Genomic DNA, 20,978 nt, shown 5'->3' on the forward strand with positions numbered 1-20,978 from the left:
ATTTCTCAAGCAGGAGTCAGACACCAGTCCACAGGGTCCCCCAGGCTGCAGAGACTCCTATCAAGCCACCCAGTGATCTTTTCACTGGAAACCAAGGCCTCTTTCTTGATTTGAGGTCATGGAGGAAGCGTTCCCTCCCAGTCCACCCATTTCTGTCACCAGGGGAGGGGTCTCATAGTACCAAAAAGCCTCTTCTCAATTCAGTCCCCCACCCATCACACCCTAGCCCCCTGCACACACTCTTCAAATCCTGATGTAGGCATCACCTGTTTACTGACACTTCCTCTGCAGATCCTCACTGTAGGCTCATCCCAGTGGAACATGGAGCCTCTTCCAGTTTTTCATCCAAGCCTGCATTTTGCTCCCTGGTTACCTGGCGCCAGTGGTGGACAGCAACCCAGCCCGAGCAGTGAGGCCAACAGGCAAAACAGAAGCCTGGAGTTCTAGTCTCTGCTCCACTGCTGATCTGCCGTGTTCCTTAGACAAAGCTCTTAATCTTTCAGGACCTCTGTGTCCTCATCTGTAGAATGGGAATACATTGATGTAGTATTGTCCCCTTAGCTGTGATTCTGTGGGCTCCTGCCTGGTGTCCTGGTGATACCTCTCCCTCCTCAGGCCCCCCACCCACCTCTTCACTGCCAAGGTCCTTCTTCAGGACTGCAGCCCCCTGTCCTCTCCAGATGAGGTGGAGGTATATTCTGTTCTCTGCCCCCTGCTCCACACCCAAACCACCTTAGGAAATCCACAGGCTGCATTTAGAGTGGAGAAAGAGCCTGCTCTGCCGCCCTGTCCCTGTGCTCGCCTGGAGAGGCCCTGCGTCTCTGGGCCCCGGCAGCATTTATGACAACTCTCCATGAGATGAGAGGCCTGGCCACCCCAGTGTTTCTCAGCTCTGGCTGCACACTGCAGTCCCACAGGACCTTTTGAAAACTACAAGAAGTCATCCAGCCCAGGCCAGTTGAAACGAGGGCTCTGGGGCGGGAGCTGAGCATCAGTAGTGTTTCAGCTTTCCCTGCTGATGTTAATAGACTGCCGAAGTTGGGGACCTGTGGTCTCGGTCAGGTCTTCTGAGTGTGGCTGGCCTGCAAGCTGTTAGAAATGCAAATTCCTGGGCCCCGCCCTGACCCTAATGAACCGGAATCCTTGGGAGGAGCCCAGGAGCCTGTGCTTTCCCCATCCCCGGTCAAAGCAAGTCAAGGATAGAGAGCCACTGGCCTAGGTGACTTCTGGCGCCTCTCCTGCTCTGCGGCTCTGGTTTAAGTGCTGCTCTGCCGTTGATGACAACTCCATCCTGGTTTGGAAGAAGCACAGTGTTGGTTCCTTTGTGCTAATATGTGATTCATCCCTATGGTCATCTGTGGTAAGGAACCTGCCTTTATGCTCTCTAACATGACTGCCAAGCAACAACACGCCAACTGTCTGGCAACAATCGACAAAACATATCAGGGAAAATAGCAGGAGTTCAGTTGTCTGGAAGCTCCCTGTAGGGCGGTGATGTGGTGTCGTCACCAGAGGCCACGAGCTTTGCTCACTTCCTCCTGCACTGCCTGAGCCAGGGCAAACTTGATCCCCCCTGAAGGTCTGGGCCAACTCTGAGAGCTTGGGCTTGCAGTGGGTCCAGGCATCCAGGGAGGGGGCTTATCTGAGAGACAAGCCCCCACACACACACACACTTTTTTAACTTTTTTAACTTTCTTTACTTTTTTTTTTTAACTTTTAAAACTTTTTTTCTACTTTTGTTTTTAAGGGTAATAATGTCAGAGACAGTGGGGTTTAAAACAGTTCCTTAAAGGGTGTGAGGTTAGAGGACTAGAAGGTGACAGAGGTTGGGCATCAAAGGATGGTAATTGTGTCACCAAGCATCTAGAGGAAGATGATTGTGATGATGAGGAGGGCCTCAGGACCAGCGGGGGAGATGACATCAAGGGTGGTGAGGGTGACATCAGGAACAGAAAGGGAAATGAGAGCAATAAGGTTCATGCACAGAGGGGATCAGGGCCACCTCTATTGAGTTAATGACACTGAACTCTCCACTTAAAAATGGTTAGTTAGGGGCAACCCACTCGGGTCCCCTTCCACACTGTGGAAACTTTGTTCTTTTGCTCTTTGCAATAAATCTTGCTCCTGCTCAAAAAAAAAAAAAAAGAAAAGAAAAAAAAGGTTAGTTAAAATGATAAAGTTTATGTGCATTTTACCACAATAAAAACGAAACTATAACAATGAAAACCAACTTGGTTATGTAAAAAACTGAAACTGTGAAGAAGAGCCCAATTTTGAACTACACCTGTCACAACCCTTTCAGAACAATCTGGTTCCGTGATTGAGTTTGTGGTTTGGGTAAGATATAAATTTCTCTTCTCTACCCTACCCTCCTGTAATTTGGTTGGTAAATAGTACTTAACCACAGCACCACAAACCAGCTCCTGGAATAACTAAAAAGCCCAGAGTGACCCCAAAGAGTTTCTCACACTGGAATAATGTACTTATCCAGCCTTCATCATTTTCACAACAAAATTAGTACCAAATCTTGTACTGAAAGCCTTTGGCAGTTCATATTGTTCATTTGTATTGTGCAACCATTATCACCATCCATCTCCAAACCTTTTCATCTTCCCAAACTGAAACTCCATACCCGTTCTACATTAACTCCCTCTTCTCCCCACAGCCATGGCCACCACAATTCTTTCTATGAATTTGACTCCTCTAGGAACCTCATATAAGTTAAATCATACAATATTTGTCCTTTGGTGACTGACTTATTTTGTTTCTTTTAAAGAAGTTTGGACTTTTTTTAGTGGCCCCCTTAATTTTTTTTTAACTGACATATATACTAGATTTATATAAATTTGCAAATGCAATCACATGCTTTTTTCAATGCAGTTTTTTTATCCTTTTCTTCTTTGCATAGCTCCCACCCCTCCTCCCTCCATCCATGATGGCTTGCCCTCCCCAAACGTACATATACAAACTTCATCCCATATGCCCCATATGTCCACATTTCTGAAAGCATTGAAGGAAAAGAAGCCTATGAAAGGCTATTAAACACGTGGTGACTTAACGCTTCCAAATTTCATATTTTTACAGCATGTTACTTTTTTTCTAAAGACCAATTGTGAAATCTTTTTAAATTGAGAAGGTTTATTACAGTCTTTATTTTGCCTCATATTAGGACCAAATGGAAGCGTTGAGACAAGAGTAGAAATTTAGAGATGACACCTTCTGTTCTGGGGGAAGATGTTTTTTGAGGACAATGGAAGTTTACTACAAATATGACTGGATTCTGTTGCAGACAATAACATGAGTGGGAAAAGCATCTGAGGATAAACCCTCAGACTTTCCTCTGGGCTCAACTTAAGGAAAATGCTGAGGGCTTTTAGTAGCTATCCTGAAGCATCTGCCATCTAAAGATGACTGGAGAGCTGAGCCCCAGGGGCACCATCCATGCTGTATTCCCCCTGAATGGTGTTCCCTGAAGAAATGAGTTGGCCCCAGTAGAAGGCCAGTCTGAATAGGTCAGAAAATCTTAAGTTTTTTGAAAAAATAAAGAAATGCCCTTTTCTCTTAACCAAGCATCAGCCAAGTTTTTCTGCAAAGAGCCAAAATAGTCAATAGGTAAGAATTTGCAGGCTCTTCTGTCACGATTGCAGCTACTCAACTTTACTTTTATAGAATGAAAGCAACCATAGACAAATACGCAAATGACATTCATTTAAATAGTATGATAAAGGTGTAAATTTCTCTTCTCTACCTTACCCTCCTTGTAATTGAGGGTACGTTCATTTAAATGAGCATGGCTGTGTTCCCATAAAACTTTATTTACAAAAACAGATGGTGAGCCAAATCAATAGTTTGCTAATCCCTGCTCTAAACAACTCAGAAGTCACATTTAGTAAAAATCGCTGGATCTGTTGAACAGTTATTGTAAGCCAGGCTCTCGTAATCTAGTGTGGCACGTGCAAATATTATCCCCATGTTCTAGATGAGGAAACTGGTTCAGAGTGGGAAGGGAATTACCCAAGATCACACAACTAGTTAGTTCATTTCCAACTTAGATCTGATTCCAGAACCAGGTGCTTAATCATTACTGGGTGCTCATCTGCCTTTGCTGTCATCTGCCACTAAGTACCTCCTACCCCCAGAGAGAGGACTGCATGTGATAGCATCAGTGAGCACTGACATAACCCAGAGAGAAGTTCAGGCAGCACTTAAGAGAAGGAAGGAAGTCAAAGAATCTAAGAATAGAGAGATGGCCTTGCCTAATGCAAGGGGTCTCTGGTGCTCAGATCAGTGCTTTTTTTCTTTCCCTCCCTCTCTTTTCATTATTTAAGATTATTTTAAATCACCTCTACTTGACATTGTATTTTGTATTCCTACGGGTGTACTTGTGTAATTTTCACTACTAGTCTTCCCCACAAACATGCATGCTTCATAGGGCAGAATGTTTATGTTGTCCACTGTTGCATCCTCAGTGCCTAGAACAGAACCTGACTCAGGGTAGGCACTCAATAAATATTTCTACAATTAATAAATAAAAAACGATTCATAACTACTTAGCCTAAACCCATTCAGTCACAAACACTGGTTACATGCCAGGTTTTGTGAATGGTGCCAAAAGGAAAATAACCATTTCCTCTCCTCTGATTCTCAGCATCTTCCCACCATGCACCCATCCACACATGATGATTAGTTCCATGTCTAGTAGAGCTTAGGTGCAATATCACATTTTGCCCCTAGATGTCACTATGTCTTACACATAAACACAGAATCACTAATTGTCAAAACCCTACCATTTGTTGATCATCTTCTCTGTGCCAGACACTAAATGCTTTCCGTACCTCATCTCATTTTATTCTTATACTAACTACAATTTAGGGATCACTGACCACACTTTTAAAAAAAGGAAACTGAGTCCTAGCAAAGTTAAGCAACTTGCTCAAGATCACGCTTGACAAGAATTGGGATTAGAATGAGGTCTTCTACTTGCAAAACCTGTGTTCTTTCTTTTATACCGTACTTGGAGAATAACACAGAAGCTCTCCTCTCTCCCTTCCCCTACCCCTGCCCATTTTACAAATGAGAAATGCAGAATGAGAGCAAGGAAGTGATTGGCTCATGGTCACACAGGTAGCAAGGAACAAAGCTAGAATTCTAACTCAGGTCCACTTAATTTTAAATCCTTTAGAATTCCACTGTCCCAGCAGGGTGCCGTGGCTCACACCTGTAACCACAGCACTTTGGGAGGCCGAGGCAGGTGGATCACTTGAGGTCAGGAGTTCAAGACCAGCCTGGTCAACATGGTGAAACCCTGTCACTCCTAAAAATACAAAAATTAGCTGGGCATAGTGGCACATGCCTGTAATCCCAGCTACTCAAGAGGCTGAGGCAGGAGAATTGCTTGAACCTGGGAAGGAAGCAGAGGCTGCAGTGAGCCTAAATTGCACCACTGCACTCCAGTCTAAGTGACAAAGCAAGATACCATCTAAAAAAAGAAAAAAAAAAATACACTTCCTCAGACTTCATACTTGAGCCATTAAATTGGAAGGATTTACTTTATGACATTTACAAGCGGAAAATTCTGGTGCCCAGCTTTTGAAGCCATCTATGCCCCTTGCAGGGTATGCCTAGATTCATGGAGGAGGAGAAGCTGCTTTGGCTCAACCGTGAAATCAGGGTAGGAGTATGCCAGCAGAAAGGTGCAGGTCAGGCCTTCCAGGGGTCAGGAATAGCTGGGCAAATGCCTGGGGGTTCAAACAGCCCCGTGTTCAGCATCACGTAGATATGAGGCTCCTTCCAGCCCATCCCCTAACTGCTAAGCTCCTTAGGCATTTTGTCCCAGTTTCTCAAGACTGGCAGGTAGTTGCCTAGTTCCCCAGAGGGTGAGAGTTAAGCTGGGTTTCTGCAAAGCACCAGCAGTTCACCATATCCTTGAAAATCTCAGAGCGGGCTTTGCTGGTGCCCTGCCCCCAGGTAAAGCGGTTTTGCTGGATTTGATCTCCTTGGCAGTCACTGAGCCAACACTTTCCTCGTGTTCTTTTTACATTCGGTAACATAAAGGCCCCTCGGGTTTTTATTTCTCCTTTAAAATGGCTGTAATCGTTAAAACCAAACCTGGTGATATTTCTTAAGCTTCTGCCTGAATTCTGTTTGTTTTTCCATGAGTCTTTCCCAGAACTACTTCATCACATTAGCTTTTCTGGAGAGTGAGGGGATATATAAACATGAAGTGAATGAAATACAGGTCAGCTTTGGCACCGAAAATATTTATCCCCGGCTGATCCCTATCAAACAGACGTAAAGTGGGCTAGGAGTCTCACAGAGTAATAAAAATATCCCAGGCTGCAAAGAGGAATGGGAGTCATATTTCTTCTTTTTATGTTCTTTCATGTCAATTCAATTCATCAGACTTTTAAGTAGCTACTGCATGCCAGACCCTGTTAGGTGCTGAGGAAACACAAATAAAATGGGCTTTCTTTCTGTCTAGGGCTCCCCAGTTTACTGAGGAGGGAAGATGTGTATACAAATTATAGCTTCTGATTGGAGCTGTAAATGTTTGAGGATGTGAATTCTGGAGAAAAGAGAGCTCGGTCCAAATCCAGGCTTCATTGCTTATTAAGTTTATTACATTGAGCAAGTTACTTAGCCCCCTCTAAGCCTCAGTTTGCTCATCCATAAAATAAGAATAACAATATTTGACTTTCTATGAGACACTGCCTCTGAGACCATCAACCTAGAGGCAGGCACAGAGTAAGTGTTCATTAAATGTTAGCTATTCTTCTTATTGTTGTTACTACTGTGGTTCCTCCTGATAATTAAGTATGTGAACAAAGTGCTGTGGAGTAATTAGTTGTGCTGCAGGAGTTAGAGAGGGCTTCATGGAGGAGGTGACAATTGATCGAGGTGTTTAAGGATTATTAGAAGTTTGCCAAATAGAAAGAATAGGGTGTTCCAGACAAAAGAACTAGCACCTACAAAGACCTGGAGGGTGAAAATCACAGCTCGACCAGGGACTAGGAGTGGCCAAACTTCAACAAAATACACATGTGTTTGGGGAGTGATAAGGTCAAGCTTGTGAAAGGCCTTGAATGTCACGCAGAGGAGCTTGGCTGGATTTATCCTGTGGGTGATGGGGAATCGCAGGAGACTCTCCAGCTGGGGGGTTCATGATGCAGGTTCCTCCCCTGACCTGGGCCCCTAGTTGCTGCGTGGGAAGCTATCTCTCAATTGGCTCCCCTCCGCTCCTTCCCGCTCTATAGATCATCAAGGACCAGAAACTGCTTGTGATTGTGGGCGGCATGCTGCTGATTGACCTGTGTATCCTGATCTGCTGGCAGGCCGTGGACCCCCTGCGGAGGACAGTGGAGAAGTACAGCATGGAGGTAAGCCCTCCATGCCGGCAGGAGGGAAGCCTGCAGATGCAGCCCCTGGCACATGAGGACAGTGAGGCTGCACAGCACCCAGACTGCCCAGTACCCCACTGGGAACACTTCATCAGTTCCATTTCCTTCCATCTGAGACATGTTATTCCAGGGAGGCCAAATATAAGATGTTGTGAAAGAAGTTGATTTTACTATTAATACACGCAGAATGAAGGAGAAATATTGGGCTTTTTAAAAGAGTATATTCTCATACATTGTAGAAGCCTTCATTTATAAGATCCATCACTTGAGAAATGGCATTGCGTATTTATCCCAATTCTAAAGTAAATCTCCTAAAAAGTGCTGCTAGGGAGTAAACATTCTGAAAGCTCCTTCTAGGTACGATATTATTTTCAAAGTGATGAGCAATATATTTCTTTTCACACATTTGATGTCAGATATTTGTTGTTAAAATCAAGAACCTCACATAAAAGTACTGTTAAATATACTTTTTAGATGTCTTGCAGTCAGCCTTGCCCTGAACTCGCACTGGTCTTTCTAGGATTCTCCAGATTAGGGAAGTTTGAGTCCCTTTGGAGGTTGTAGTTTTGTTGACTTTCATTTAAAATAGTTAGACTGTCTTTGCGGGGTACAGCTGAGCTTCAGTGGGGTGTGCTATTTGGTAGGATTTCTGTACAGTGTAGCAAATTCTACTGAGAAAAAGAATCTGTTTCTCTCACTGCTTTATTAGAGAAATCTTTTTGTGGAATTTAGTGTGAATTCTTAAACTAAACCAGAAATGGTCATTCTATGCATTGGGGGCAGAACCTTTTATCCTTCTAGACAAGAAGGTTTTATAGACAATAAGATGCTCAGCCTCATTTATCTCGAGACAGAGGGTTTACTCAGCTCGGTAAGAAGTTATGCATTCAGAGCAGCAGCAGAGAATGCCATTTATGAAACAGGTGGAGAAATATGTCCCTCCACCTGACCACCTTCCACATATTCCTGAGAGGAAGCGGGACTCCAGACAGATACAACCAGAACTAGCAAGGAGGACGGACCCAACACTGGCTGTGCCCACAAGCCAAGGGGGCAGGAACTGAGTCCACTCGAGCAGACAGGTTACTTTTGGATGGGGGGACACCTGGTCACCATTCATCCTGCAAGTTGGGCAACAGAACAGCTGGGTGGGTCCCACTTCATCCCAAGAGAATTCCCCGGCCACCACCAGAATTTAGAAATCTGGACAGGATGTCAAACTAGGAAGAGCTATCATTGGCTAACTGGGCCCCTGAGCTAGGGAGAGCCTGTGGCGGTGATAATAACAAGCAATGATGATAATAAGAGCGATGATGATGATGATAGCTGGCATCATGTGGTAACTCATTTAATCCTCACAGCAATTCTAGGAAGTAGATGCTGTCCTTCGTCATTTTACTGATGACGAATCAGAAACCCAGAGAGGCTGTATAACTTACCCAAGGTTACCCAGCAGGTTAGTGACAGTAGCACTAACTACCCTCTCACCCAGTACCTAACCTTGCCTTTCAACACCTGGGCAGCTCTTAGCGGTTTTGCAGGCTTTCTTAAACCTTTGTTCATTGGCCACAGATCTGGGAAGTGAGTAGGGCAGGGATGTTCTCCCCTTCTACAGATGAGGAGAAAAAAGTAGAATAATGGGCAGACTGAGGGCCCAGGAGAGATCAACGAATAAGAGCAGGGTGAGTCAGGCAGAGTTTGTGGAAGGCCTGGAGCTGGGCCAGGTGGACAGAACGAGACACAGTGGCTTAGTGTGGAGCCCAACAGTGGGCTGGGGAGGCTGAATGGCTGCCGCCTCTATTCTAGATGAAGGTGGGAACTGAGTATTCACTGGGGTTTCCCAAGGCTCCAGGTGTGTTAGGGAGACACTGACAGTGCCAGAGTCAGTAGACTCTGGAAATGGGGATGCCTGTCCTACTGGACCGTTTAGACAAGGTACACCTGTGCAGTCTGATGTGTCTAGCTGATGATTTGCTATTATGGCTCTTACCTGCCTTCTATTCTGTAATAAGCACTGTGGCTATCAATGGCTCTGTGCATGGAAACCTAGCACATTTCAGACTTTCCAAGGCTCTGGTTCTCAAACTAAGGAGTCCCAGGGTGCTGCAGAAGTGTCTTTCTGTGTAGATAAGGAAACTGAACCTGGAAAGGTGCTATCCAGGGCCCAGGGCCACCCAGATTGTCCAAGGCAAGGCCCAGATAGGCTGTTCCTGTGTCTCCCTCCGGGGTGTGCTGAGATTTCTCTCAGAACCTTTTCTGGTGGGTGCCTACTTTTCTTCTTTTATTTTAGGGTTGGCCTGTCCCTCTGTTGCTATGGTAACAGAACCCTTTGATCTGTCCACCCACAGCCCTGTTTATTGTCGTTTTTCTACCAAACAGCACCAAGCTGTTGGTTTCTCTCAGACCCTTCTCTGTCAGACACAACAGGGTAGTTGAACAACATGCCCAGGGGCTGAGGTATCCTAAAGTCTCCTTCAAGGGGCTGTTTTGTCCAGGACCTCCAAACAGAAAGCCTAGGCTTGGGGGAGAGGTGATGAAAGACCTTTGTGACCCATCCCTCCCTCCCCCTTACCTACTTCAGACACCCTTGTGTGCTCTGGACTCTGAGCATCTGAGGATTCCAGGCGTGGGCCTTGCAATATGGTACACGTCCTAGCCTTTGTTCATGCTGTGTCCCCTTCCAGAATCTTCTCTGCCAAGTAGATGACTTCAGCTTCAGCACCAGTGTTACCTCCTATGGAGAGGTGTCCCTGTGTTCACTGGCTCCGCTGGAGTTGAGAACCTACTCTGCCTCACTTCCTCCCCCAGCATCCCAAACATTCCCCGGTCAGGACTCCCAGCAAGTCAGAAGTCTCTGCTGAGCTTCTCTAGAACAGGGCCATGGCTCAGCCAGCCCCCACACAGCCCACCCAGCACCCCACGGCCGGCATCTTCCATGGGAAGACACAGGTAGCCATGGCAGCCACAGCCTCATGGCAGCCTGCAGGCAAGTAGGGGAGCAGACTAAACCTGCAGACAAATAACCCTGTCACTTCAGATCGCTGTCGACTGTGAAAGCAGTGAGAGGGAAATAAACAGAACCCAGGGCTTGAGAATAACAGGAAGGACCCATGGAAGTAATTCATCCTGGGAGACTGTACTCACGGGTCCTTGGAGTAAAAGTCCCCTGGAGGCCTACTGGGGGCAACCCAGCCCCCCACCCTTATTCATTTCTGATATTGATTGATAAATATTGATTGATTGATTGATTTTATTTTTATTTGGAGACAGAGTCGCACTCTGTTACACAGGCTGGAGTGCAGTGGCATGAGCTTGGCTCACTGCAACCTCCATCTCCCAGGTTCAAGTGATTCTCATGCCTCAACCTCCTAAGCAGCTGGGACTACAGGCGTGCACCACCACACCTGACTAAATTTTGTATTTTTAGTAGAGACGGGCTTTCACCATGTTGTCCAGGTTGGTCTCAAACTCCTGGCCTCAAGTGATCCACCCACCTCGGCCTCCCAAAGTGCTGGGATTACAGGTGTGAACCACCGTGCCCGGCCATTTCTATGTCGTAAGTGTTTCTGTAGCACTTGTCGTGTGCCAGGTACTGTTCTAAATGCTTTACAAATATGAACTCATTTAATTTAATCTTTATTATAATCCTGTGAGGCAGGAGACATTTTTGCCCCCATTTTATAGATAAGGGAACGGAGGCACAGAGACCTTCAGTGACTGGCCCAGGTCATGCAGCCAGTGAGTGGCGGAGCCTGGATTCCACCCCAGGTGGTCTACTTTCAACTGTGTTGCCATCCAACTCCACATACGGGTGGAAAGGGTCCCTGAGGTGGGGGACAGAGGTTCTGACTTCTGGTTTCACTGCCTCTTTCTTCTTTCAGGGGCTGCACACAGCCTCTCTCAGAGCAGGCTAACTGTGTGGCTGTGGTCCTGGAGCCTGACTCCATGACGCCCCTGCCACTGCCGAGCCTCCGGCTGTGGCTCAGCACCCTACAGCCTCCTCATGCCCCAAACTGATTCCAGCCTCACTCTCACCTTTTCCACCAGCTATGCATTGGGCCCCCATGCTGAACTCCAGAGATACAGGAGTAAATGAGATGTGGCCCTTCCTTCAAGGACCCCTTAGAGCAGTTAGGGAGACAGTGGCTAATTTGCAACCCCCATGGTACAGGATGCTGTGGAGTCCAAGGAGGGATGACCATCTGGCCTCATAGGGTCAAAGAAGGCTTTTCAGCTGAAAGCCAGGGAGGCCTGAGCAGGTGTGGGAGCTGGGAGGGACACTCAGGCAGAGGCCGCTGCATTTGGAGAGCAGGCAGTGTGTCCACTGAACCGAGTGCTAAGAGGACACAGGCAGGGAACACAACACACAGTGCTACTCCGGTGTACATTGGCCCAACCACTTGGAAAACTATTTAACGTGAATCATGTCAAAGATGCACATGCCCCACAGCCCAGCCATTCCACTAGGACACATCCCTAGGGAAAGTCTCACACATATGCCCAAGGAGACCCAAGCCTGGGTGTTCACAGCAGCACTGTTCGTAACAGCCAAAAACTGGGAGCATCCTAAATGGCCCGCAGGAATAGAATGGATATGTGCATTATGGTATTTTCAAAGAAAGGAAGACTGTACGGCTGTGGGAATGAATGAGCCACAGCCACACATATCACTTTGGAGGCACCTCAACAACACAGCAATGAGCAAAAACAGCAAGTCACGCATGAATACCCAAAACAGGCTTTCATATGCTTCAAGTTCAAACGCTGGAGAAACTGAACAGAATATTGTTTAAGGATGCATACGTAGGTAGCAAAACCATTTTTTAAAAAAAGAAGAAGGCAATTGCTAACACAGAATTCAAGATTGTGGTTACCTCTTCGTGGGCAGGATAGGAGGATATGATTGAGACAGGCACACAGGTCCTGTAAGGTTCTGGCAATTCTGTTCTTCAAATCGTACATATACATTATATCTACTCTTCAGAAAGTATGGTGTGGGTTTTGTTGGTGGTGGTGGTGGTTTTTTGTTTGTTTGTTTGTTTGTCTGTCTGTTTTGTTTTGTTTTGAGACAGGATCTCACTCTCTTGCCCAGACTGGAGTGCAATGGCAAGATCACAGCTCACTGTACCTCCCCTGACTCAGGTGATCCCCCCACCTCAGCCTCCCGAGTAGCTGGGACTACAGGCATGCGCCACCACACCCCGTTAATTTTTGTATTTTTTGTAAAGACGGAGTTTCATCATGTTGCCTAGACTGGTCTCCAATTCCTGGGCTCAGCTGTTCCACCTGCCCTGGCCTTCCAAAGTGCTGTAATGACAGGAATGAGTCACCATGCCCAGCAGATGTATTTAATTTTTAAATTTTATTTATACTTACTTAATAGACTTTATTTCTTAGGGTAGTTTTAGGTTTACAGAAAAGGTTAACGTAAGTACAAAGAGTTCCCATGTACCCTCCATCCACCCCCACAATTTCACCTGTTATTAACATCTTGCATTGTCTGGTACATTTTTTCAAATGATCAACCAATATTGATGCATTACTCTTCACCACAGTCCCTAGTTTACATTAGGGTTCACTGTTCTACGGGCTTTGCCAAATGCATGTCACGTAGTCACCATTACAATATCATACAGAGTAGATTCACTGTTCTAAATATCCTCTGTGCTTTACTAATTCTTTACAACCACTGATCCATAGTTTTTTCTTTTCCAGAATGTCATATAGTTAGAATCATAGAGTATGTAGCCTTTTTAGCCTGGCTTCTTTCATTTAGTAATATGCGTTTAAGGTTTCTACATATATTTTTGTGGCTTGATAGCTCACTTCCTTTTATCACTGAATAATATCTTATTTCCTGGTAGCTCATTTCTTTTTATCACTGAGTAATATCCTATTTCCTGGATGTACCACAGTTTGTTTATTCATTCACCCATTGAAGGGCATCTTAGTTGCTTCTACATTTTAGCAATTATACATAAGGCTGCTACAAACTTTCATGTGTGAGTTTTTGTGTGGACATAAATTTTCAATTCATTTGGATAAATACCTAGGAGTGCAAGTTCTGATTATGTGGTAAGAGGATGTTTAGTTTTGTAAGAAACTACCAAACTGTCTTCCAAAGTGGCTGTACCATTTTGCAAACCCATCGATGGGTTTGCAAAATGGTACAGCAATGAATGGGAGTTCCTGTTGCTCCACATCCTTGCCAGCATTTGGTGTTGTCAGTGTTTTGGATTTTAGTCTTTCTAATAGGTGTGTACTGGTATCTCATTGTTACAATTTGCAATTCCCCAGTGACATATGATGTTGAGCATCTTTTCATATGCTTATTTGCCATCTAGTGAAAAGACTGTTCAGATCTTTTGCCCACTTTTTAAATAGGTTGTTTTCTTATTGTTGAATTTTAAGAGGTCCTTGTATATTTTGGATGCAAGTCCTTTATTAGATAGTGTTTCATAAATATTTTCTCTCAGTTTGTCTTTTTTTTTTTTTTTTTTTTTTGTATTTTTTAGTAGAGACGGGGTTTCACCATATTAGCCAGGATGGTCTCGATCTCCTGACCTCGTGATCCGCCCGTCTCGGCCTCCCAAAGTGCTGGGATTACAGGCTTGAGCCACTGCGCCTGGCCCAGTTTGTCTTTATTCTCTTACATTGTCTTTTTCAGAGCAGGAGTTTTAAATTTTAATGAAATTGAGCTTATTGCTTTTTTCTTTCATGGATCATACTTTCAATGTATCAAAACACTCATTGCCAAACACAAAGTTACTTAGATTTTTTTCTATTACATTTTATGGTTTTACATGTAACATTTAGGCCTGTGACCCATTTTGAGTAAAATTTTATGAAAGGTGTAAGGTCTATGTCTAGACTCCTTTTGCATGTTGTCCAGTTGTTCCAGCACCGTTTGCTGAAAAGACCATCTTTTCTCCATTGTATTACCTTTGCATCTTTGTCATAGATCAGTTGGCTGTATTTGTGTGGGTGTATTTCTGAGCTCCCTGTTCGGTTACATTGATCTGGCTATTATTTCATCAATCCCACACTATCTTGATTAGTATAGCTTTATAGTAAGCCTTGAAGTCAGGGAATGTCACTTCCACTTTATTCTTCAGTGTCATGTGAGCTCTTCTGGGTCTTTTGCTACTCATGTAAACTTTGGAATTTGTTTGTTGATATCCACAAAATAATGTGCTGGGATTTTTATTGGGATTACATTGAATGTATAGATCAAGTTGGGAAGTATTGACATCTTACCAGTATTGAGTCTTCTGATCTATGAATGTGAAATATTTCTCCACTTATTTAGATCTTTTTTTTACTGTCTTTCATTATAGTATTGTGGATTTCCTCATATAGAAGTTTTACCTAATTTGTTAGATTTACACCTATTTCATTTCATTTGGGTGCTAATGTAAATGGGATTGTGTTTTTAATTTCAAATTTCAATTGCTCATTTCTGGTCCAGGCATACCTCACTTTATTGCACTTTGCAGATTTTATATCTTTTACAAATTGAAATGTATGGCAACCTTACATTGAGCAAATCTATAAGCACCATTTTTCTGATAGCATTTACTCACTTTGTGTCTCGGTATGACATGTTGATAATTTTCATAACATTTCAATCTTTTTATTATCATTTTATCTATTATGGTGATCTGTGATCAGTGGTCATTCCTGTTACTATTGTAATTGTTTTGGGGTACCACAAACCATGCCCAGATAAGATGGCAAACTTAATTGGTTAAATGTTCTGTGAATTCTGACTGTTCTGCCCACTGTTCCTCCATCTCTCTTCCTCTTCTTGCCCTCTCTATTCTCTAAGGCACAACAATATTGAAATTAGGTCAGTTAATAACCCTGCAGTTGTCTCTTAAGTGTTCAAGTAAAAGCAAGAGTCACACATCTCTCACTTCAAACCAAAATCTTGAAATGATCAAGCTTAATGAGGAAGGCAGGTTGAAAGCAGAAATAAGCCAAAAGGTAGGCCAAGTGCACTCAAGAGTCAGGTTTTGAATGCAAGGGAAAAATTCTTGAAGGGAATTAAAAGTGCTATTTCAGTGAACACATGAATGATAAGAAAGCAAACAGCCTTATGGCTGATATGGAGAATGTTTGAGTGACCTGGATAAAAGATCAAACCAGCCACAGCATTCCCTTAAGTCAAAGCCTGATCAAATCTCAGTGAACTAGAGCTCTTCAATTCCATGAAGGCTGACAGAGGTGAGGAAGTTGCAGAAGAAAAATTAAAAGCTAACCGAGGTTGGTTCATGAGATTTAAAAGGAAAGAAGTCATCTCTATAACATAAAAAGTGCAAGATGAAGCAGCAAGTGCTGATACAGAAGCTACGGAAAGTTATCTAGAAGATATAGCTGAGATCCTTGATGAAAGTGGCTACACGAAACAACACATTTTCAGTGGAGATGAAACAGGCTTATGCTGGAAGAAGATGCCATCTAGGTCTTTCATAGCCACAGAAGAGAAGTCAGTGCCTGGCTTCAAAGTTTCAGAGGAAAGGCTGACTCTCTTGTTAAGAGCTAATGCAGCTAGTAACTTTAAGTTGAAGCCAGTACCCACTTCCCATTTCAAAAATCCTAGGGCCCTGAAGAATTGTGCTAAATCTACTCTGCCTGTGCTCTATAAATGGAACAACAAAACCTGGAGGACAGCACATCTGTTACAGCTTGGTTTCCTGAATAATTGTAAGTCTACTTTTGAGACCTACTGTTCAGAAATAAATAATTAAAATATTCTTTTCAAAATATTATTGCTCATTGATAATGTACCTGCTGTATTAGTCCATTCCCACACTGCTATGAAGAAATACCCGAGACTGGCTAATTTATAAAAGAAGGAGGTTTAATTGACTCACAGTTCTGCATTGCTGGGAAGGCCTCAGGAAACTTTCAATCATAGCAGAAGGCAAAAGAGAAGTAGGCACCTTCTTCACAGGGTGGCAAGATGGAGTGAGTGCAAGAAGGGGAAATGCCAGATGCTTATAAAATTATTAGATCTGGTGAGAACTTACTATCATGAGAACAGCATGGGGGAATTCCGCCGCCCCCTACCGTGATCCACTTACCTCCACCTGGTCCCACCCTTGACATGTGGGGATTACGGGGATTACAATTCAAGGTGAGATTTGGGTGGAGACACAGCCAAACCATATCACCTGATTACCCAAGAGCTGTGATGGAGATGTAAAAGAAGATGAATGTTGTTTTCATGCCTGTTAACGCAATATCCATTCTGCAGTCCATGGATCAAGGAATGATTTTGACTTTCAAGTCTTACTATTTAAGAAATACATCTCATAAGACTATAGGTGCCATAGATAGTGATTTCTCTGATGGATCTGGGCAAAGTACATTGAAAACCTTCAGGAAAGGATTCACCATTCTAGATGCCATCAAGAGCATCTGAGATTCATGGGAGGAGGTCAAAATGTCAACATTAACAGGAGTTTGGAAGACATTTATTCCAACTTTCATGGAATGACTTTTAGGATTTCAAGACCTTAGTGGAGGAAGTAACTGCAGATGTGGTGGAAATAGCAAGATAATTTGAATTAGAAGTGGAGCCTGAAGATGTAACCTGAATTGCTGCAATCTCATGATAAAACTTTAACAAGATACATCAAATAGAGCATCTAAGAGAGATCAGGATCAGCTCAGAGCCAGGAGGAACTCTCCACTGTGGGGAAAAGAGATCTTCAGTGGTCCACATTCCCATCACAGATGCCTAAAAGACTAGCCACAGGAGTGCTCCTCAGCACTCACAGGCCATTAACTTAGTATAGAGAGCTGCCTGGAGTCCATACAACTGCATTTTCCAGGAGGATTTCACTCTGGGTCCCATTCACACACACCCCTGAAACCCAAGATGCTGCATCAGGACACCATTTTGAGAGCCCAGCACCCACCAGAATACATCCTGCTCTAGGGCCTAAAAGCCCCTGCATCTATACATACTGAAGCCCAACCGACATTCTCCCACATCCACCCAGAGGGCTGCAGCATTATGACACCAGCCAGAACCTGTGGCACAGCTGGGTCCCCAGGACTCTAGCCCACACAGTGTTTTATACCCCAGAGAATATCAATGTACCACAACAGGAAGGCTACTCCCAGGACAAAGGGACCCAAAGCATGCTGTCACCAGAGCCTGAGAATTGCCTGCCTGGGGATGCTGACAACCCCTCCCTCTCCAGCAGCAGGACCCCCATACACCTGCAGACAACTTCAGGGATCTTGAGGACCAGTCTGTCCCACTCACCATAACCAGCATCCATGCACACTGTCCATGGACCTGAGGACAGGTCCACCCTGCCTGCTGCCATCACCACTCACATATGCTATCTGGGAATCTGAGGATTAGTCCACCCTGCCCATTACTGGCATCCATGAACACGTCATAGGGGCCCTAGGACTGGCCTTTCCAGCCTTCCAGCACTACCTACCCAACCATTATCACTACTTGGTGGCCTTAGGACTGGCCAGCCCCCTCTTCTGCCACCACAGGTGCCTATGCATGCTGCCTAGGGGCCCAGGGACCATCCCACATAGGCCCACCATTGACACCACTGATGTACACACACAATACCTGGGGACCTGAGGAGGACTGGAACACCCAGTGCCCCTACATGCCACCCGGGACTGGCCCCAGGACCAGCTTGCCTGGTGTCCTTATCTCCAGTAAAACCTCAACATAGCCTCCAATAATAATTGCAGCCTAAGCTACTGAGAAATTCACAGCCATCACTGATGTTGATTACAGCCAAAGAAATCATACAGAGACTACACTACTAAGCCCATTCAGAATCAAAGCCAAAGTACCCTATCCAGCCAACACTATAGACACATGTAAGGAAAAATTATTTCCCTATGAAAGCCAATTCATAAAATTGGAAGAAGCAACTGTTATACCAGATGTGCAGATATCAATGTCAGGATACAAGAAATGTGAAAAAACAAACATGATACCTCCAAATGAACACAGTAATTCTCCAATAACATATTCCAAAGAAAGGAAATCTATGAAATGCCAGAAAAGAAATTCAAAATGATGATCTTAAGGAAACTCAGTGAGATACAAGGCAACACAGATGGACAAACACAAAGAATTTGGGAAAACAATTTGAGATCTGAATGTGAAATTCAGCACAGAGATAGATATCGTTAAGAAAGGAACCAAACAGAAATCCTGGAACTGAAGAATTCAATGAATGAAATTAAAAAACACAATTGAGAGCTTCAAAAATAGACTAGATCAAGCAAAAGAAAGAATTTCTAAATTTGAATAAAGCCATTTCCCAGATAAGCAAAAATGGGAAATTCATCATCACTAGACCATCCCTACAAGAAATGCTTAAGGGATTCCTACATCTGGAAGTGAAAGGATGGTATCTGCCTTCATGAAAACACACGAAAGTATAAAACTCACTGGTAGAGAAGAGACACAAATAAGAAAGAGAAAGAAATGAAATGTTAGCAGTATTGAAAACCACCAAATAACAAAGGTAAATAATAAAAGAGGAATAAAGGAACAATGGATATACAACACAATCAGAAAACAATTAACAAAATGACAGGAGTAAATCTGCACCTATCAATAACAACCTTGAATGTAAATGGTTTAAATACCACAATTAAAAGACATAGACTGGATGAATGGATTTAAAAAAAAAAAAAAAAAGCCAACTATACACTGCCTATAAGAATCTCACTTTTCCTGAAAAAGATATAAATAGATTGAAAGTGAAGGAATGGATAAAAATATTCCACACAAATGGAAACCAAAAGCATGCAGAATTAGCTATACAAATATCAGACAAAATATACTTTAAGTCAGAAACACAAAAAGAGACAAAGGAGGACATGACATAATGATAAAGGGATCAATTCATCAAGCAGATATAACAATTGTGAATATATATGCACCCCATGCCAGAGCACCCAGATATGTAAAAAAAAAACTATTAAAGCTAAAGAAAGAGGTAGACCCCAATATAATAATAGTTGGGACATTAACACTTTTGAGCATTGGACAGATAATCTAGACAGAAATTCAACAAAGAAGTGTCAGAATTAATGTACACTGTAGACCAAATGGACCTAACAGACAGTTATAGAATGTTTCATCCAACAGCAACATAATACACCTTTTTCTTAACATGTGGAACATTCTCTAGGACAGACCATATGTTAGGCCACAAAACAAGTCTCAACAAATTTTTTTAAATCAAAATCATGTCAAGCATCTCTTAAATCACAATGGAATAAAATTAGAAATCAATAACAAAAGGAACATTGGAAACTGTACAAAAACATGGAAATTAGACAACATACTCCTAAACAACCATTAGGTCAATGAAGAAATTAAGAAAGGAATTTGAATATTTCTTAAAACAAATGAAAATGGAAACACAGCATACCAAAACCTATGAGATACAGCAAAAGTAGTGCAAAGAGGGAAACATATAGCAATAAACACCCACATCAAAAAAGTAGGAAAATTTCAAATAACCTAATGATGCACCTCAAGGAACCGGAAAATCAAGAACAAAATAAATTCAAAATTAACAGAAGGAAAGAAATATAAATATCAGAGCAGGATTAAATGAAATAGAGACTTAAAAAATACAAAGGATGAAGGAAATGAGAACTTTTTTTTTTTTTGAGAAGATAAACAAAATCAATAAACCACTAGCTAGACTAAACAAGGAATAAAAGAAAATGAAAGTAAAGAAAATCAGAAACAAAAAGGAGGCATAACAACTGATACTACAGAAATACAGAGGATCACTAGAGACTATTATGAACAACTATATCCAACAATTTGGAAAACCTAGAGGAAATGGGTAAACTCCTGGACACATGTAACCTACCAAGACTGGACCAGAAAGAAATAGAAAACCTACACAGACCAATAATGAGTAACAGAATTGAATCCGTAATAAGAAGTCTCCCAACAAAGAAAAGCCCGGGACAGGGTGGCTTTATTGCTGAATTTTACCAAACTTTTAAAGAACTAACATAATTCTTCTCAAACTATTCCAAAAATTTGAAGAGGAGGAAATTCTTCCTTATTCATTCTGCCAGGCCAGTATTATTACCCTGATACCAAAACCAGACAAGAACACAATAAAAAAAGAAAACTACAGACCAATATTCCTGATGAACATAGATTTTAAAATCTAGATGAAAAAATCTTTGCTGGGCATGGTGGCTCACACCTGTAATCCCAGCACTTTGGGAGGCCGAGGCGGGCGGGTCATGAGATCAGGAGTTCGAGACCAGCCTTACCAACATGGTGAAACCCCGTCTGTACTAAAAATACAAAAAAAATTAGCTGGGCCTGGTGGCACACGCCTGTAATCCCAGCTGCTTGGGAGGCTGAGGCAGGAGAATCGCTTGAACTCAGGAGGCAGAGGTTGCAGTGAGCTGAGATCATACCATTGCACTCCAGCCTCGGCAACAGAGTGAGACTCTGTCTCAAAAAAAAAAAAAAAAAAAAAAAAAATCCTCAACAAAATATTGGCAAACCAAATCCAACAACACATCAAAAAGATAATACAC

At 43.1% G+C, this 20,978-nt stretch overlaps 1 protein-coding gene across 1 annotated transcript in view; it reads left to right on the forward strand.

Annotated features, from left to right (window-relative positions):
* Positions 1-20,978, forward strand: part of GABBR2 (gamma-aminobutyric acid type B receptor subunit 2) — a 426,191-nt gene that overhangs the window by 337,511 nt on the left and 67,702 nt on the right. Inside the window, exon 13 of the mRNA XM_017887601.1 lies at positions 7,254-7,376. Within this exon, the coding sequence (XP_017743090.1) occupies positions 7,254-7,376 (123 nt within the window). The remainder of the gene's footprint in view (positions 1-7,253; positions 7,377-20,978) is intronic.

Source organism: Rhinopithecus bieti, unplaced genomic scaffold, assembly GCF_001698545.2.
Source record: "Rhinopithecus bieti isolate Rb0 unplaced genomic scaffold, ASM169854v2 scaffold_16773, whole genome shotgun sequence".
NCBI lineage: Eukaryota > Metazoa > Chordata > Mammalia > Primates > Cercopithecidae > Rhinopithecus > Rhinopithecus bieti.